The sequence below is a fragment of the Rana temporaria genome, chromosome 1 (assembly GCF_905171775.1).
Source record: "Rana temporaria chromosome 1, aRanTem1.1, whole genome shotgun sequence".
Taxonomy (NCBI): domain Eukaryota; kingdom Metazoa; phylum Chordata; class Amphibia; order Anura; family Ranidae; genus Rana; species Rana temporaria.
The window spans coordinates 609896004-609915175 of record NC_053489.1 but is presented as its reverse complement, the minus strand read 5'-3'; the positions used below and the strand labels follow the sequence as shown (position 1 = coordinate 609915175).

At 39.6% G+C, this 19172-nt stretch overlaps 1 protein-coding gene across 3 annotated transcripts in view; it reads right to left on the bottom strand.

Moving 5' to 3' along the window:
• Window positions 1-19172, bottom strand: part of LDB2 (LIM domain binding 2) — a 544323-nt gene that overhangs the window by 78658 nt on the left and 446493 nt on the right. For all 3 annotated transcript variants that reach the window (XM_040335211.1, XM_040335210.1, XM_040335208.1), the window contains exons 4-5: window positions 14443-14565; window positions 3240-3323 (exon numbers count right to left, since the gene is read on the bottom strand). In XM_040335211.1, coding sequence (XP_040191145.1) covers window positions 3240-3323; window positions 14443-14565 — 207 coding nt within the window. The remainder of the gene's footprint in view (window positions 1-3239; window positions 3324-14442; window positions 14566-19172) is intronic.

Genomic DNA, 19172 nt, shown 5'->3' with positions numbered 1-19172 from the left:
AATATAGGTAAGGCTGCTTTTACCAGATAACCACTTGTGCCAGATGAGGTGACTGGGCTATCTCTCCCTATTTTTAATCACAAATCAGCATGATTTGTGTCTGGGAGAACCTTTCCCCAGCCTGCACCCTCACTAGTCAGCGGCATCCAACTCATCGGACTTTGTCAATCTGAGTGGGGGCTCCTAAGCATTTATCGTTGGTCACAGTGTATTACCAAATAGTTATAACACAGAACTCTGCTGTGTTATATATACTGTAGATCATGGTAACATTTACATATGTGATCTTCAAACACAATAACTTCTAACATTCCCCAGAAACTGTGTTCCATTACTGCAACAACTAATTCTAGTGCAAAAGCTGATCCCTTCCTCTAAGACCCATGGGTTTTTGGATTCTTTTTCTGAATACACAGTTGACTATCCATTGTAGCGTGAATTTTTTTAATTGCATAATGGAAAATATATCATTGTTTTGAGAGCAAAGCGGTGCCAGGTGTAGCGAATGTTCTGAGCGCATGTGTTCTGCTTGTGTAATGTTCTACCCGTAAACCTTGGAGCAGGTCTAACAGTGCAGCGCCTATGTCCAGAATCCAAGAGTTCATGCCTTTTCCTGAACAAGCAACTTCCATTTTGAGCAATTTTGAAAAGTGCTGAAAGGTTGTCCTCCTCAAGCCCTGTGAGAGGTCTGCTATGTCTAGGTATACTGGCTTTTGCAAAAGTCAGCTTAAAAGTCAGTTGAATGGCTATTAGAAAACGACTAACTGACTTTTTTGGCACTTGGGTTTTTGGCTTTCACATACAATTTATTTGGATTTTTTTTTTTATAGAAACTATTATTTTTTAGTTTATCGTTCTCTGTTTCTGGGGTTCTGTCACAGTGATACGCTAGGTACTTAATTTACTCCTTCTGACAGGATCACTGAGGTTATCACTCACTAGTAGTTTTTGCCACACATTGTGGAATGCAGAGCCATACCGCTAACCTCCCTGATGTTGTCTTTACTGACAAGTTTTCTAGAGTCTAAAGCCCCGTACACACGGTCGGACTTTTGCCCAACCAACTCCAAAATCCGGCACTTTTCATATTTGTCCGACCGTGTGTACGTTCCATCGGACCAACTTTTTTGGCTTTCATCGGACAAAAAGTTGGGTCTGCGAACGGACCAACTTTCTGGCAACAAAAGTCCGATGGTGCCTTGTCCGACCGTGTGTACAGCAAACCATCGGATTTTTGGACAAAGTACAAATGCGCATGCTCAGAACCAATGTTAAACTCAACCAACAATAGCAGAAGTTAACCAAAGGGTGGCGGTAAAGAGCAAGTAAAACCATGTGATGTTGGGAAAGTGTTAGAAAAGTTTGCAGAAAAGTCAGAGCGTGTGTATGCTATGGGTGTGATCGGACAAATCAATTAAGACAAAAATCCAAGGGAAATTTTGTTGGATGTCCGACCGTGTGTACGAACCTTAAGAGGCAATTAATTGTATAATTCTCAAACATTTGGCACAATTTTTTTGCTGAAAGTGCTTCATTAAGGCTTATTTTTGTGCCCCTTGATCTTGACCCATTAAGAGAGCATGTGTATGACTTTGGCACTTACTTCAACGAACATTATAAGTTTTCCATGACCATGTCTGTCATTTTGGCATTTAACATTTTTATGCTTAAATCTAGTTACCAATAAATGTATTCCCACGCTTATAGTTAAAAGCCATACAATTAAAGTAATAGGTAATAAAAGGAAAATGTTGAAAAAGTAGATAGGAAAGGAATTTTGCAAACATTGGCATCAGTGCGTAGATCTGCCAGGGATCACATACTAATGAGTTTTTTATGGTTCCTTTATCCTTCTAGCCAAAGAATTTGAATTTGTGATCCTGAGAATAGTAACCCTTCCTTCTCAGTCATCCATAGTTGAGTAGATCTAAAGCAGAAGAAAAGTAATTCCCGTGTTGCAAGAAAATCATTCTTTGATCTGCTGTAAATACGTTGTCATTGATTTGCACAATAGACAAGTGCATATCAGATCTCAGGTAGTTGGTACTTTAAAACTTTTGTAACAAGCTTAGCCCCTACGTGTGTATTCTGCAGGAAGTATGTCAGAAAGTTTTCTCATTGGAGTTACTAAGGAACTGCCTCTCTGATGGACAGACCACAGATCTATTCAAAGGAATCTTATCTCTCATTTGGGGCAGTGTTCAGCTTCACTAGACTGGAAATCGTGTCTGACTATTGCCGTACCTGGAAGCATCTAAAATAAGTATCAACCGTAGAGGTTTTGTCTGAAGTGATGGCTCTCGGGCAGGGTGGGACAGTGCAATATTTTCATATTTTCTTAGAAATTTGTTTATAAAAGGCCATCTCTGCCCAAAACCAAAATGTCATTTTGTATAGTCACCAATTTCTAGCTGGTTTCTCAACCACTTGACCTCCAGATTTACCCCCCTTCATGACCCGGCCATTTTTTGCGATACGGCACTGCGTTACTTAAGAAATTGCGTGGTTATGCAACGCTGTACATAAATTACATTTATGTAATTTTTTTCCCACAAATAGATCTTTCTTTTGGTGGTATTTGATCACCACTGTGTTTTTTATTTTTTGTGCTATATTAAAAAACGACAATTTTAGAAAAAAAAAAAAACGTTTTGTTTTTTTACTTTTTGCTAAAAAATATATCCAATGAAAAATTGAAAAAAAAAATGCGATACTGTGGCGTGCAACATGACACTTTGTGGGAACCAGTGACACTAATACAGTGATCAATGCTAAAAATTTACACTGAATTGACAATGGCCGGGAAGTGCAGAATCACGACTCTGCACAGAACATCCACCCTGTAGCCCTGTTACCCTGTAGTACATCTGCTATAGGACGGTCGGCAAGCAGTTAAACATCTTGGAAACTCCACTGGTTAGGATCCCTTGTGGAAAGACCATATATAAATGTAGAAATCTTTTGCAGCTTCAATGTTCCAAGTTTACAGGATATTTGAGACTCATAATTCAAAACGGAAAGTAAATAGAAGAGTTAATGAACAGGATACAAAATTGTGTTTTACATTAGTTTGCGACTGTGAAGCTAAAAAAGTATAATCTATCTAAATAAGGTTAAAATGGATTATACGTTTCATGTAATTCAATATATATTGTATCCAAGAATTTTGATTTATTACTATTGGTTTTGACTTTTTGTTTCTTGTCCCTACTTGAAATTCTCAGAATCTGGTCACTTACCCTGAGGTAGTTGAGGGTGAAGTTGGTTAGGCCCATTCTAGTAATGTTTTTGGAAAGTTGCTCCAGCACCTGGGGGTCCGGTGCCTGTATACAAAAGTAGAATGGCCACAAACTGAGTTAATTTAACAAATTATTTTACAGAAAAATACAATTATACAATAATAAAATATTTTGCTGAGAAGAAAATTGAGGCTCAAGATAGAGACCGTAAACTTCTATATCAGCAATTCACAATGCATTGCTTCAAAGGGGACTTTACACTCAAACATACTAATTGCTGCAGAGTTCCTCAAAGTTTGCAAGACATAATTTGGGACTCAGCAAATGAGACAGAACTTGGAGTCTGAAGTGAGTAACTTACTTTTTACTGCTGCCAGTGTTTTTTTTTCTTTTGTTTGGATCTAATTTTGCATATGTCATAAGGGTGGAGCTAAAATATAGGTGATAGTTATTTTTGTGTGCAAGGTCTGCTTTAAAAATATTTTCATATGCATTCAACAGAGGAATTAAAGACCAGAAAAAAATATTTTGTCTTTGGTTTTGTGGCTCTGGCTCAATTAAAAGAGAAGTATATTAATTTTTATTTTTTAATAATTATACTTTCCTAGGTGGATGCAGCATTGGTACGGTACACCTTACAGTTAACTGACACCATACTTGAAAAGTGGGTCCTTACATATACAGTATTAAGCCTGGTAAAAACTATTTGTTTTTTTTGTTCAACCTACAAGGCTGAACAAAACAAAAACTGAGGAACTCAGGAGTTTGCTGTACTAACAATCAGTTATTTTGTATACCGATCTCCCCACTGTACTGCCCATGCCAGAACACCCCGGTCAGCGAGAGCCATCATCCATTTTCCAGTATGCCCATTCGACAGAAGCTGGTTGTTTGTCTGGCTTCTGTTGGACAAGCTGCTGTACACATGGGTTGAAGGCTGATATTTTGTCCGTGTGTACCAGGCTTAAGAAAACTTCTTTAAGAAGTTTGGGGACTAATTTCCCTTGAATTAAAACCATAGGAAACAAAAACAATGGAGTACAGTTATTAAAATTTCAGGTTGTACAATTTACATTTTACACAGACACCATAAAAGGACATAAAGAAATTCTAAATCTAAAATGATCAAACATTTTTCATCAACTCCCTACTGCAACATTCCCCACTAGCTCTACTGAGCGATTGCATGACTGCTGAGTGCTCAGTTTTCAGTCTGATCTGAGCAGAGTGTGGTGACTGTCAGTCACCTCTCTCTGCTTCGCCCTTCCAGCACTCACTGGAGCATCAAGCTGGGGAGGGGGTGGGAACATCCATCTTAGAATCTTAGGCCTCGTACACACGGCCGAGAAACTCGACGGGCAAAACACATCGTTTTGCTCATTGAGTTCCTTGTGAAGCTGCCGAGGATCTCGGCGAGCCAAATTTTCCCATTCCCGTCAGGGGGAAAAAGAAGACATGCTTTCTTTTTGGCCCGACGAGATCCTCGGCGGTTTCCTCGTTGAAAAGTGTACACACGACCGGTTTCCTCGGCAAAAAAAAAAACCAGCAAGGTTTTTGCCGAGAAACTCGGGGGTGTGTACGAGGCCTAAATGAAACTTTGAGAGGCTGATGCAACTGCCGATTAGGCATCAGCGCAGAACCAAACAATATGATTGGGATCCTTCCAGAAACTAATGCGGCTCTGGGAAGTCATCTGATAGCGGGCTTTAGCCTGTTGTTGGCTAATTCTGGGTCAAAGGAGAGCAAAATAAAGTGCATTCCCGTGACCCAGAAGAGAGGTATGACCAAAAAAGCTTTGGCCTTACTTCTCTATTAAAGGGAACTTTAAAAACACGTAGGGAAGGGAAACTTTTGAACTAAGAATGCTAGTTCTATTTCACAGCCCACTTCTTTCTTCGTCTCACCAACTATTCCAGTTTAATTACCATTGATATGTATGTTTGTGTTTTTTTTCTCAGACATTATTTTACTTAACGTTCTGCTAAAACATTGTATATAATACTGTTTGGATCTCAGAGGAAGGGGGTACCCCCCAAAAGTTTGTCCTGAGAATTTAAATGTTAGTGCAAAAAAAAAGTATCACAGACAGTACTCAATTGTTTTTTGTTGCAAGTGCACTAATATGACTTATAATCACCTGAGCCAACAAAAAAAACATGACATGACTGTAGATAAAGCCTATTATGGATACCAATGGCTGATCTAGGAATAATGACAAAGTGTATTGATATTTTTCAGCTAATTGCTATTGTATTCCCAAAGGATCAAACTGGTGTCTGCTCGATCTTCCTTTGTTCCTCCACTGACATAAATCTTTTATCACAAAATCTAAAATAGTTTTGCATACATTGTCTTTCTTTCTGATGGTAAGAGCTAACAAAATGACAATAAAAAATATTTTTATTATTTTCAAATTGAAAAAATATGCATTTGAATATTTTGCATTGTTATTTTTAGACAGCAAGTGAATTTTTAGGCTTATTTTTATATGTTTCCAGGCTATTCAAAAAAGCCTATTGATAGAGCTCAGTAGTGCAAGCTGAAATGTATAAACAATACTCAATCTCCTTCTTGCCATTTTTTTTGCTTCCTAAACTTCTCAGTGCTTTAAATCTGTTGTTTTAATACGTATAACCAAACCCCGGTAGTCTTTCTGTGCTGGACTGTATTAAAATGTAATTTAAATTAATTTACTTTAAAACAACAGCTTGTTTAGTATTACTTTCTGCATTATATATTCAACTTTGAACTCACTGGCACTTAAAGCTCAACTTCATCCAAAGGGGAAGTCCTACTTTTTCACCTCCTCTCCCTCTTCTCTACCACTTTTGGACACATTTATTTTTTTGGGGAGTGAGTACCTGGTTTTGACAGGTACCCACTCCCCCTCCGACTCGGATTGTCTAGGCAATTAATCTTTCGCCTCCTTTTTGACTGCAGCCCTCTGGGACGCATCACATGTCCCAGAAGGTTGCAGGACCTTCCACAAAGTGCATTGCGGCTCATGCATGCACAGTGGAAAGCAGCCTGTGGAGCCTTCAGGTGTCCCACCTGGCTTCCCTTAGTAAACATGGACCCAGTGGATAACCAGCTCAGATGAGTATGGTGCTGGATCCCTGGATATCATCTTAAGATTTACTTGATGAGGCGTGGCCGGACGAGGATGGCGCTGGACGTAGTCTGGATCAGCTCTGATTGTGGAGATCTAATCTACAGCCATCCTACATTGGTACTGTAATTTGGGTGCCCAAAATACCCTCACCCAGTGCCCGGGACTCTCCCTGTACAGTCCCATACCTTTTTTAGCTGCCTGGGACGTCTGCCCACTCATCGGGGTGATCCGAGGCCTACTCCCTCATAGGAGCTCCGTCGCCATCTTGGGGCCTAGTGAATTGCGGACGACACCGCGATCGAGTACGGCGGGGACAGCGGACCGATCGGTTCACCCGTCCTCCTTCTCCAGCAACATACTGCTCTGAGAGGGGTGCCCGGAGCAACCACCCAAACGGTGACTGAAGGAAGCACCCGTTCTTCTTAAAGGAGGCCCTCTGACGCACTCATCAATTGAGGTGACAGCACCATCTTGTGGCCTACGCACTTAATGCAGCATATATAAAAAAAAAAAAAATTTTATGAGGTGAAAGCTGCTGGCTTTTGGATAACTTTCCTCCTAAAATCACCCTCCAGTTCCTAAAAGCTCAGTGTGGGGGTTTAAACAGTATAAATTACAAATATTTGCAAGAGCCTGGAAGCAACCCATTTTTTTTTTTAAGGCCTTCTCCTCAGGGTCTTAATAAGCACCCAGGATTCATATTACCTCACGCCTGTGTAAGAAAACAGGGTCTGCCCTGTTATTAATATTATTTGAAGCATCTTGGATGACTTTCTTATGCTGAGGTATTTCTTCGTTAACTAGTTACCTAAATATAAGAACTGACGGTACGATTTTTCGGAATTCTCTCTCATAATCCACCTCAGTGACTAAAACTCAGTGTGTGGTGACTTGTGACCATTATCCTGCGACATTAATGCGAGGAACTGATAGAGTATAGATGGATTTTATCCCCAGGTCACAGTAACATCTTGCAACCTACATAATCCATTGTATCACACTATTTGGAATTTTTGTTATATTTATTTCTAAACTGAGGTAATTTTTTTTTTTTTTTTTTTTTACACTGGATACCTGACTGCAATAATAGACTAATCACAGTAGTCAGAGGTTGGTTACCAACTCGATACGGTGCCCAGGGCCTGTGTTATACATTATCGGATTATCCTATGATTATCCCTGCAATGGAAACTTTCTGAGGTGTTCCTACTCACCGTCCGATGTTAGTCGACGAAAGCTGCAGACCTATCTGCTAATATGACACCTACATGATACGTAATTGGAGGCATTTTCATGGTGCTGGTCTTTTTACAATACTTAATGTAAAGGCTCAAAGCTAGGTTTGGACTGATCACATGATTAACAACCGCTGAATGATGATGGTTATAGGACTGTTACACCTATAGGAGCTTATATAGGAGTTATAGGAGTAAGTGAACTGCTGATTCTAAACTATAGTGCGACTTAACTCCTGCTGATACAAATTCATTATAGCACTTCTTATATATGAAGGGGAAACAGGGCAAAAAAAATAAGAACTCAATTATCAAAGAGTGTCTTTCTGATATGGACACCCCTCCTCATACATGCACTCAGATGTCTGCAGTGGATCCGAAGTTTAATGAACAATTCTCATCTCATTTGATGCCCTCCTCATTACCTCCTCCCTTAGGTTCTACTACAACTTCAGCTTTATTTTCATCTGTAGTAAGGGAGGGAATAATACCTACAATGGCTGATCACGGGATTCCTATGGTGTCTCCCTCACATGACCCTATACAAGTAACTGCTAACGTTGAAACTGCCCCAGAAGTTTCTTTCAATGTTGCTGATCTCTATAACAGGATCTCTGAAATGCTGGAAAGGGGTTTAGCTCATACGGCCGAGAAAATTACTAAAGATATTAGGGCAGACTTCCAATGTCTTGGCAACAGGATTGATTCTGTAGAACATAAATTGGACACTAACGTTTCTAAAACTGAACAACATGATGACCATATCCATTTCCTACAAGAACAACTGGAGGCCGCTCAGGCTAAGATTGACGATTTGGAAAACAGGTCAAGAAGAGAAAACTTCAGGGTTAGGGGTCTTCCTGAGTCCATTATGGACGTTCATTCAGCAATACGAGACATTATGAGAATCCTCCTTCCATCTATGCCTGATATAAAATTGGAAATTGATAGGGCTCATAGATCATTAGGTCCACTGAGAAGAGATGGTTTGCCCAGGGATGTGGTGGTCAAGCCTCATTATTTCTCCACCAAAGAGGACATTATGAAACGGTCCAGACAACAGGAGAATCTTCAATACCAAGGTACTAAAATACAAATATTTTCTGACATTTCACCATATACCATTCAGAGAAGAAGAGCAATGAAACCGTTATTGTCTGCCCTCATTAACAAAGACATCAAGTATAAATGGGCTTTCCCCTTCGCCTTAAAATTCAATTATAATGGTAGAAACCATGTAATACATAGTTTCCAAGAGGGTGAACGACTTCTGTTTGATCTGAAAATTTTATCTCTTGAACCTGCCATGGACACTAATCCGCCTCAACTTCCATCTGCCAAGAGGAACACACCTACTAGTCCGACTCAAAACCCATGGAACAAGGTCAAATACAGGAAAATTGGAGGTGACCAAGCACCCTGAATATTGAATAGACTTACCCAGGACGTATCTCTTATTCTTTAATTCAGATGAATTTTATCCCGGATGCTTTTTTAAAGAAAGAAGACTCCGGGATTGCATATCTAGTTTAATGCCGTTTTTCTTTATATTTTTCTCCTCTTTTTTTGGTCATCCTATGATTCAAATGCCTTTTTTCTTAAATTTTGTTTTAAGGTGTAATGTTTAATTTGTCGGCAACTGACGACGGTGAGGTATTGAACCTCAACTTGCCTCTTGTGTCGACACTTTGTCGACCCAATGGGTAAGAATGTAGTCCTTTTTTGGGACTATACTAAAATTTCTTGTTTGAATGAGGGAAGGAGAATCATTCTCTTCCCCCATTCTGGGTCACGAATTGACCTTGCACGATCTAATAGTTTGTTGTGCTATATGTTTTTTTATTTTTCTCTTTTTATCTCTTCTTTTCATTTCTTTTTCTTTCTTCTTCATACTCTCTTCATTTCTTCAGCCTGCCTGCCATTGTTCGTATTTACGAAACTACTGATGATATCTGTTTGGTCCTGCCTGTCCATAGATGTTGACAAGACTTATGGCTGGATCGAATGATGTATCTAAACCCCTTAGTGTTGTTACTCACAACACTCAGGGGTTAAATTCTCCTGTTAAGAGGCGTAAAGCCTTTCAAGTATACAAGTCTCTCCGTGTAGATGTGGTTTTCCTTCAAGAAACCCACTTTCCTAGACGATACAACCCTTCCTTTATGCATGCCCACTTTCCATTATTTTACCTAGCTAAAGCAGAAAACAAAACTAAGGGTGTGGCCATTTTGTTTTCTAGGTATTGTAATTTTAACCTGATTAAAGAATTTGGAGACCCGGAAGGTAGGTTTCTTTTGTTACAAGGTACCCTTGATGGCAGACTGTACACATTTATTTCTTATTATGCTCCTAACAGAGGTCAGAAAAAGTTTTTCTCACAGATGCTTGATACCCTCCGACCATTTATGGAGGGGATCATTCTTATGGGTGGAGACTCTAACTTAGCTTTTGACACGGGATTGGATAAGTCCAAACCTTCTGTCAATGGAATCGTCAGACCAACTAAACTTAGTTTGCAAGTAGCACGCATTCTACATCAGTCTAGATTAACTGACATCTGGAGGGAGTTGAACCCCAAAATTAAAGACTATACTCACTATTCTAACCCTCACCACTCTTATTCTCGTATAGATCATATATTAATCTCTAACCATCACGTCCCAGCTGCCATTAAGTCTCATATAGTTGATGTTTCTTGGTCAGATCATTCTATGGTTTTATTGTCACTGAGGAGAGAGGACACTTCTCCTAAAGTGTCTCATTGGACACTAAATAAGTCTATTTTGAAGGATCCTGTCCTAATGAAGGATATTGAGCGATCTCTTCTAGAATACTTTAAGCATAATGATACAGAAGATGTGTCCCCTGAAACTTTGTGGGCTGCCCACAAGGCTTCTATCAGAGGCAAAATTATACAAGTGGCCGCTGGCCTCAAGAAACAAAGAAACCTGGACATAAGGAGACTGGAAAACAACTATTTAGACCTCCGTAAAAAACATAAATCTGATCCTCTTAACTTTCCTACTCAGGCACTTGATGCAGCTAGATCTGCCCTAAACTTGGTACTTACCACTAAAGCAGGGGAAGACATGAAATGGACTGGTGCTAATTTCTATAAATTTAAAGATAAAATAGGCCCAATGCTAGCTCATAAACTCTCACCTAGATTTCAATCACGGTCTCTCCCTAAAATAAAGATGATTGATGGTTCTTTTACTCTGAATCCTAGGAAGATAATGGAGGCCTTTCATGATTTTTTTTCTAAGCTTTATGCATCCACTAATGATTCTTCTTCAGAGGGAATGGATGATTTTCTGGACAATTTGAATCTTCCTCAATTGACTGAAATACATAGAGAGGTGATGGAGTCTCCCATATCGGCTGAAGAAGTATTGTTAGTAATTAAAAACCTAAAATTAGATAAAGCCCCGGGCCCTGATGGGTTTTCAAGTGCATATTATAAAACATATTCGAACATTTTGACACCCTACATGGTTAGATTTTTCAACCAAATGACTGGTGGAGTTCCCATAGAAAGGCAACTTAATTTGGCCTATATTTCGGTTATCCCTAAGCCAGAAAAGGATCATAGCCTGGTGGAAAACTATAGACCAATATCTCTTATTAATAACGATCTTAAGATACTCACTAAGATAATGGCCAATAGATTGTCCTCTTTCATTGGCCAGTATGTTAGTAAAGATCAAGTAGGCTTCATCGTTGGAAGACAAGGTCCAGATCAGGTCAGGAGGGCTGTAGATCTAATCTCTATATTGAACTCGGGTTGGACTGGTGATACTAATCAAAGGGGTATGCTTCTTTCTATAGATCTTCAGAAGGCATTTGACTCAGTATCGTGGCCATTTATGTTTGGAGTGATGGAACGTTGGGGGTTTGGCACAAAATTTCTTGGAATCTTATCGGCACTTTACTCTCACCCTAAAGCTAATATACGCTTTCAGGGTATTTTTTCGGAACCTATTGAGATCCATAGAGGTACTAGGCAGGGCTGCCCTTTATCTCCCCTGGTGTTTGCAATAGTGATGGAATCCCTGGCTATAGCTATACGAGAAAACTCAAATATCAGGGGAGTTAGATGTGCCAAAAAGGAGCATAAATGTGCCTTATTTGCAGATGACCTTTTACTGTTTTTGACCGCTCCAGATACATCCCTACCGGAAATATATTCTCTTTTAGACAAATTTTCTATGGTTTCAGGTCTAACTGTGAATATGGCCAAGTCTAGGGCCCTCAATGTTTCTCTCCCTGAATCCACGGTTTCTCTACTGAAGAAAAATTATGGATTCAAATGGGACACCTCTTATATCAAATACCTGGGTATTTATTTGACCCCCAACATTCAAAATTTGTATTTGGCCAATTATCCCCCTATGTATAGAAAACTTGAGAAAGATTTGAAAGATTGGGGGACACAGAATATAGGTTGGATTGGTAGAATTAACTCGGTTAAGATGACTCTTCTCCCTAGGCTTTTGTATCTTTTTAGATCATTACCCATACCTATAATTAAAAGTCATCTAAAATCTTTTCAAGGAAAGATTACCAAGTTTATTTGGAACAATAAGGGTCCACGCCTTCCATCTCGCACTCTCTATAACTTGCCTGAACAGGGTGGTCTGGGGGTACCCAACTTATTATGGTACTATCAATCAGCGAGATTGGCACAGTTATCGGAAACTTTTCTTAAACATGAACGCCCTGACTGGTTAGATATAGAAGAGCAGGCGACCCCGAATCTAACGATAGAGGAGTTAATGTGGAGTCCTACCAAGAATAGGCCCTCTATATTATCTCCGACTCTTTCTCAAACCTTAGTTTTATGGGATTCACTTAAAAACAATCCCTCTCTAATTTCTAAAGGCAGACCTTTATCGAGTGTTTTTCTAGACCCACTCTTTGTTGCTAAAATTGATATAGATTCTTTCAAATGGTGGCATGACAAAGGGTTGTATCGTATAGGTCGTTTTTTTTCACGCTCGGGTCCACTTCCTGAACAACACATAGACAAGCTAGGTCTTCCTGTCTCAGAAAAATTAAGATTTTCTCAACTACATGATTATGCACAAAGCCTATGGGATAGTGACTCGATCTCTGGACTATTGACACCTTATGAAAGTAATTGTGATCAGGGTTTGATCAGGAAGGGGAATATTTCAATCATTTATCAATCACTTGCTAATAACTGCACCAAATTACCTCATATGCTGGCCTGGGAAAGGGAACTTAATAATAAATGGGATTTATCTGACTGGTGTAGTAACTATACTAGATCCATTAAAGGATATGTGAATATATCCCTTGTAGAGGCTAATGTAAAAATTTATACTAGATGGTATTTAGTTCCCGTTAAACTGGCTTCCATGTATCCGTCAACTTCGCCCCTATGCTTCAGAGGTTGTCAGGGATTGGGGTCTATGATACATATATGGTGGGAATGTCCCAAAATACGTGGATACTGGAATAAGGTGTTCAACATAATAAGACGTGTCACAGGCTGTAACTTGCATCAATCCCCCACTATTGCTTTACTTCACGGGATGTTACCCCAGACCTCCAAGGTTACTAGAAAACTCATCCTATACATTCTGACAGGTGCCAGGATCACAATCGCAGCTGCTTGGAAAAAGACTACTGTCTCTATCCGGTATATGAAACAAAAGGTTACATGGATTATGGAACAAGAAAAGAGGGTCTGTTCCATGTTGGATATGTCTACTCTTTTCCATGAAATATGGGAACCTTGGATGAAATTTATGGGAATATCTTTTATCCCGTGAAGGTTGTGATGATATTTATTTCCTGAGGACGATGTTGTCCATTGGCAGGCAGGCTGTCATATCTCTTTCCTTTTTCTTTCTCCTAATCTTCTTTGTACTTTCTTTTTTACTCCTCTTTTTGTCTTCTGTCTTTTTTTTTCTCTTCTTTTCATTGATTTTTCTTTGATTTTATCTCGTTGTCTTATATACGAAGATAGAATTCTTGCTATTTCTCATTCTCAGAGTGTTATGATTAGAAAAAAAAAAAAAAAAACATTTATAAACATTTGTATTTGCCTATGTTTAGGTTGTTAAAGGATTCCACCAAACTTTTGGGGATATTAGGTTTGATAAGGGTTTTGAGAATATATATTTACAGATACCGGTGGATATTAGTGATAATTATTGGAGGGAGGGAGGGGGGATTGAAAGGTTTGCTTGACCTCTTGGACACAGACAGTTCCCGGTGGGGGTGTCAGAGAGGTTATTGTTCTCCAGAAATCCTATCCCTTTCTTTTTTGTTCCATAAACTTAGATCCAGTACACACATGGGGTTTTTTATTTTGTGGCAACAATAACCCTAAGGAATTATATAGCATATTGAAATATCCTTTTATTCAATTATAAATTATTAGTTAAACCTAACTTTTCTTCTTAGCTTATACAAAATGTTTTACTCTCACCGTATGGTGAGGAGCATATGAAATGGCTGTATATGATAGACAGTTTCTACGACAGTACCGTTTAATATGTAAAACAATGCATTTGATTTATTATTTTCTGTATATTACTGACTTGTATACTGCTGTTATAGTACAAATGTATGTACTTTTATTGAAAATAAACTTAAATTTGAGTGAAAAAAAAAAAGATTTACTTGATGTTGTATTGAAAAATAGTTTTTAGCAACTAACTACTATTAAAAAAAGAAGAATCTGAATAAATTGAGAACAGCAAACTCGACTACTAAGCAAATTTTTGTAAATGGTTGGGAAATGGAAAAATGGGGGCATGAATAATTATTTTAAACCCTTCTGATTAGACTTCAGATTGACTGTGCATAAGGTCCCGATACTTACATGCATGGCTAAAATGCTGCGAGGTACTAATTCTCTGTATTGTCTAATAGTAAAGTGCCATGTCTTTATTCTCATGAGATCGTCGAATGTAAACTCCAAGATGAGACGACCTTCAGTGCACACCTGTGTTGAAGAAAAAATGGGAAATATTAGTGCATTTTATAACAGGAACATATATATCACTCGTGGCAATAATAATACGATCTTTTTAACATGCAAAATTCTTGGATAAAAAAATAATAATAATTTTTAAATATTTTTTTTTTACTTTGGTTGTAATTGAATTCAGACACAGAACTTGAAACTGAAAACCATCAAAGCTTTACTGTAATGGCTAAAGCATTCATCCAGCAATATCCTATTTCTGAATAGTTTCATTTTGTTTTGTAATGCATTTTAGACCAGTGAGCAAAGAAAAATGAATATTTATGTTTACCAGGAGGGATTCAATAAAACCAGCAGAAGTAACTTCAGGTGAATAATCTCATATCAAAGATGCAAAAGTATAATTAATAAAGGTTATATAATAAATATAAGAAAAAGTAACAGAAAAACTGAGTTTAAAATGTTGTGATTTGTGATTTTTGAAAATGAATGTATTTAGTTTCCGAATGGGAATACAAGTTAAAAATAATCCTATTTTAATGGCTTGTTTAATTACAGTAAAGTTCCTCTAAATTGCAGTCTGGTTGCTATGGAAAACTACATTTTACCTATCATCATTATTTGACCTGATATACCAAAGTGAAGCTATGAGCAATGCAGCTAGACTGTGTACTGCAATGGTGGCAAACTGGCAATCGATACTGGTACGGTGCTGTTAGGTACTGCACTGGTGTATTTTCTACTCTGCCATTAACAAAAACTAGGGAAACAGGATGAGTGATTAATTAAAAGAGTGGCTCATTTCAAAGTCAAAGTTAAATTTTTTTGCAATTTCTTTAAGTTTAAATGCTTATAATCTGAGGTTATTCAGTTGGCATTTTTTTTAAATAGTTAATGTCAGGTGCATCCATGATAACTAGTTTGCAAAGCATGATGGCTTGATAATAAGTCATTCTAGCGCTGTGTATAGAAGAATTAATTAATGGGGTCTGTCTAAATCAAAGAAAATAAGCATAAAATGCTAAGAGCAGTAGAAGACAATTAAAGCGGAGTTCCACCTAAAAATGGAACTTCCTCTTAACCCACTCCTCGCCCACTTACATGCCACATTTGGCATGTCATTTTTTTGGGGGGGGTGGTGGGGGCTTCAGGAAAAGGGGACTTCCTGTCCCACTTCCTCCTTCCGCCGAGGGGCTGGAAAGGCGATTAGCTTAATCGCTTTTTCACAGCCCCTCCATGTAGGAGGGGCTGTCCAATCGGACGGCGCCGCGCCGCTCGCGCATGCGCAGTGGGTGCCCGGCAGTGAAGCCGAAAGCTGTCACTGCCGGGTGCCCACACTAAGAAGGTGCGTCGTTGGAGCCGTGGAGCAGGTAAGTGTCTGTTTATTAAAAGCCAGCCATAAACTTAAAAAAAAGGTGGAAAACCCCTTTAAGAGTTGCAGCACCTTTCACCCCAGGGACACCCCTCTCTATTCCTACACTATAGATAATAGACACAACCCAGAGCCTTATAACCCAATGGCTGGTGCCAAAGCAACCTATAATTAGTACCATCACACAAGGCTGTGTCTCTGCTCATAACGAAAGTGACTTTGAGAAAATACTTATTTATATTCCTGGTTCAGGCAAGCTACCTTCTGATCTGAATTAGGTTACTTTTTATTTTTTTGCATTAACTCCACTAAAAGAGAGGAGGGGGTAAAGGTTTGTTTCTTCACTTTAAATTATTCTGAAGTGTGTGTAATCTACTCTCCCTGCTACTAAGCTGAACTTTTAAACAGCTCTTGCTATGAAATGTTTCATCTTTCCTTTTAAAATAGCGTGTGTTTTTTAAGTTTTCAGAAGTTAAACAATACCAAGACCCTGACATTTTTTATTAAATATTTTAATTGCACACCTTAGCAACCTACTTGACCCCTCCTTGGAAATCTCCGTATTTAGAGCGCACTGACTTTGGTGTATTGCAAATGAGTGTATTGCCTCAAAGGCAGTTAGCTGCTGAATCCTGCTCTTAAAGTGGAATTCCAGCTTAATCTTGGTTACTATTAAAACTGCTACTACCCCCTCCTAAAACCTATGCTTACTAACCTGTATATAAAAGATATATATATATATACTTACCTATTTACATGCCACTCCGGTCCGGTCATGTGATCCGGCTTCCCTGGGTCAGTTAGCATGGCTGCAGGGGAGAGGGTGGAGCATTGACAACAGATGGGTGAGGTCATCACTCTGCTTTACCAGCCATTGTCAGAGAGCTCTCTCCTCTCCCCTACAGCCGCCGCTGGCTGACACATGGGATCACGTGACTGGACTGGAGTGGCCTGAAAATAGGTAAGTATATACATCTTTCTTACACAGGTTAGTAAGCATAAGTGTTGGGAGCGGGGAAGGAACATTTTTAAGAGTAGATATAGTTAAGCTGCAATTCCACTTTAATGCTGAGATTTAATTCCAAAACCATCAATATTAATAATTATAAATTCTGATGCAAGGGACGTGTTAGAACCCCATGAAATGTGTTGATTTGTCTTTTTAAAGGTTTATGATTAAATAAGCTCTTCAGGGTTTCAGAATATTTGACTTGGTGCTCCTGTTCATTTGTGTACATCTTGGCCTTTTCCCAAGGCACCCTCCAGAGGCATTTTCATGATGATAGGCAGCCAACTAGAGCCCATGTACACTTTTATGTTTCCACATCTTGTTCACGCTAAAGCCTCATACACACGATACGATTGATGGCAGGGGATTGTCTGTTGACAGACTGTTGTCCTAAAATCTTACCGTTAGTATGCTCCTTTTGACAACTGTCCAACTTTCCACCAACAAATGTTGGATGACATGCTAGCGGTTTGTTGTCAGATTTTCTGATGACCAGTACCCAAATCCGTCACAAAGTCGAAAGTACAAACACGCATGCTCGGAATCAATGCTCACAAAACAGAAAATTAGCAGAAGGAGCCCAAAGGGTGGCGCTTGAGAGCTGAAATTCCTCGTACTACGTTACTACATTTGTGTTTGTGGCATGACAATAATGTACTATTAGTATGCAAGACAAGATCCTGGCACATGCCCTTTTGACAAAAATCAGACGCTCAGTTGGCCAACAATCATACCATGTGTATGAGACTTAAAGCAGGGTTCCACCCAAAAGTGGAACTTCCGCTCATCTTATTCTTCCCCCCCTCCGGTGCCACAATTGGCAAGTTTCGGGAGTAGGGGGGACAGGATACCTGTCTTTGACAGGTATCCTTGCCCACTTCCGGGAGTCCCTGCCGCGGAGCTGTGACGTCACCATGGGGCTCCCTCCTTCTCCCCTGGCCGCTGGGAGAGAGGAGCGGAGTCTCTCACATGAGCAGTAGGGTTCCCGGCGTGAAGCCGAAAGGCTACACTGCCGGGTTCCCCTACCCACAATGGCAGTGGAGCACCAGACAGCTGATGTAAACATCAGCTGCGGGTGCTGACATCACTGGACTCCAGGACATGTAAGTGTCTATTTATTAAAAGCCAGAAGCTGCAGTATGTGTAGCTGCTGGCTTTTATTATTTTTTTTCAAGGCCGGAACACCACTTTAACACTCAATAAATAGGAAATGAGGATAAATCAAACAAAAAAAGTTGACATAGGGTCTGACTCTTTCACAGACTCACCAGATTATACACATGACCTGGTGTTTAGAACTCATGATTGTGGCATAGCCATGCATTCTCGCCCCATTAGAGACACCTGTGATGACCACTTTATCTCAAGTTAGCAACACTGCTAAAGGCCCGTACACACGATCTGAATATCGGACGAAAGCGATCATCCGAGGAAGAATCGTACGATTTTTGGATCGTGTGTACACTACTTTCGAGAGTCGATCACGGCAGTTCATCCGATATTATTCGATCGGACAAGCACGAAAATTTTCCTCGTACGATGCCAGATCATTCGATTTTCGTTTAGTCATTACAGTTGTCGTCCGAAACAAATACATTACAACACATGACATCACTTCCGATTTTTTTTCTGTCGTCCGAGAATTTTCGTGACTTTAATAACCTATTTAATTTCTACTTGCGACTATTAAGCGAAAAAAGTCGTACGATCTGTCGTACGATATTCGGATCGTGTGTACGGGGCATAAGACAGTCTATTGTGGCCAACCAATTACTTCCCCAAAACTGGATCAGTGGAGTCCATAGACATATATAGCCAGATTCAGGTACGGCGGCGCATCTTTCCGGCGGCGTAGCGTATCGTATTTACGCTACCCCGCCGTAAGTCAGAGAGGCAAGTGCTGTATTCACAAAGCACTTGCCTCCTAACTTACGGAGGCGTAGCGTAAATGGGGCCAGCGTAAGCGCGCCTAATTTAAATGCGGATGAGGGGGGCGTGTTTTATGTAAATGGGTGGTGACCCGACGTGATTGACGTTTTTTACGAACGGCGCATGCGCCGTCCGTGTACATATCCCAGTGTGCATTGCTCCAAAGTACGCCACAAGGACGTATTGGTTTCGACGTGAATGTAAATTACGTCCAGCCCCATTCATGGACGACTTACGAAAACGACGTAAAAATTTCAAATTTCGACGCGGGAACGACGGCCATACTTAACATTGACTAGGCCAGCTATTTGTTGG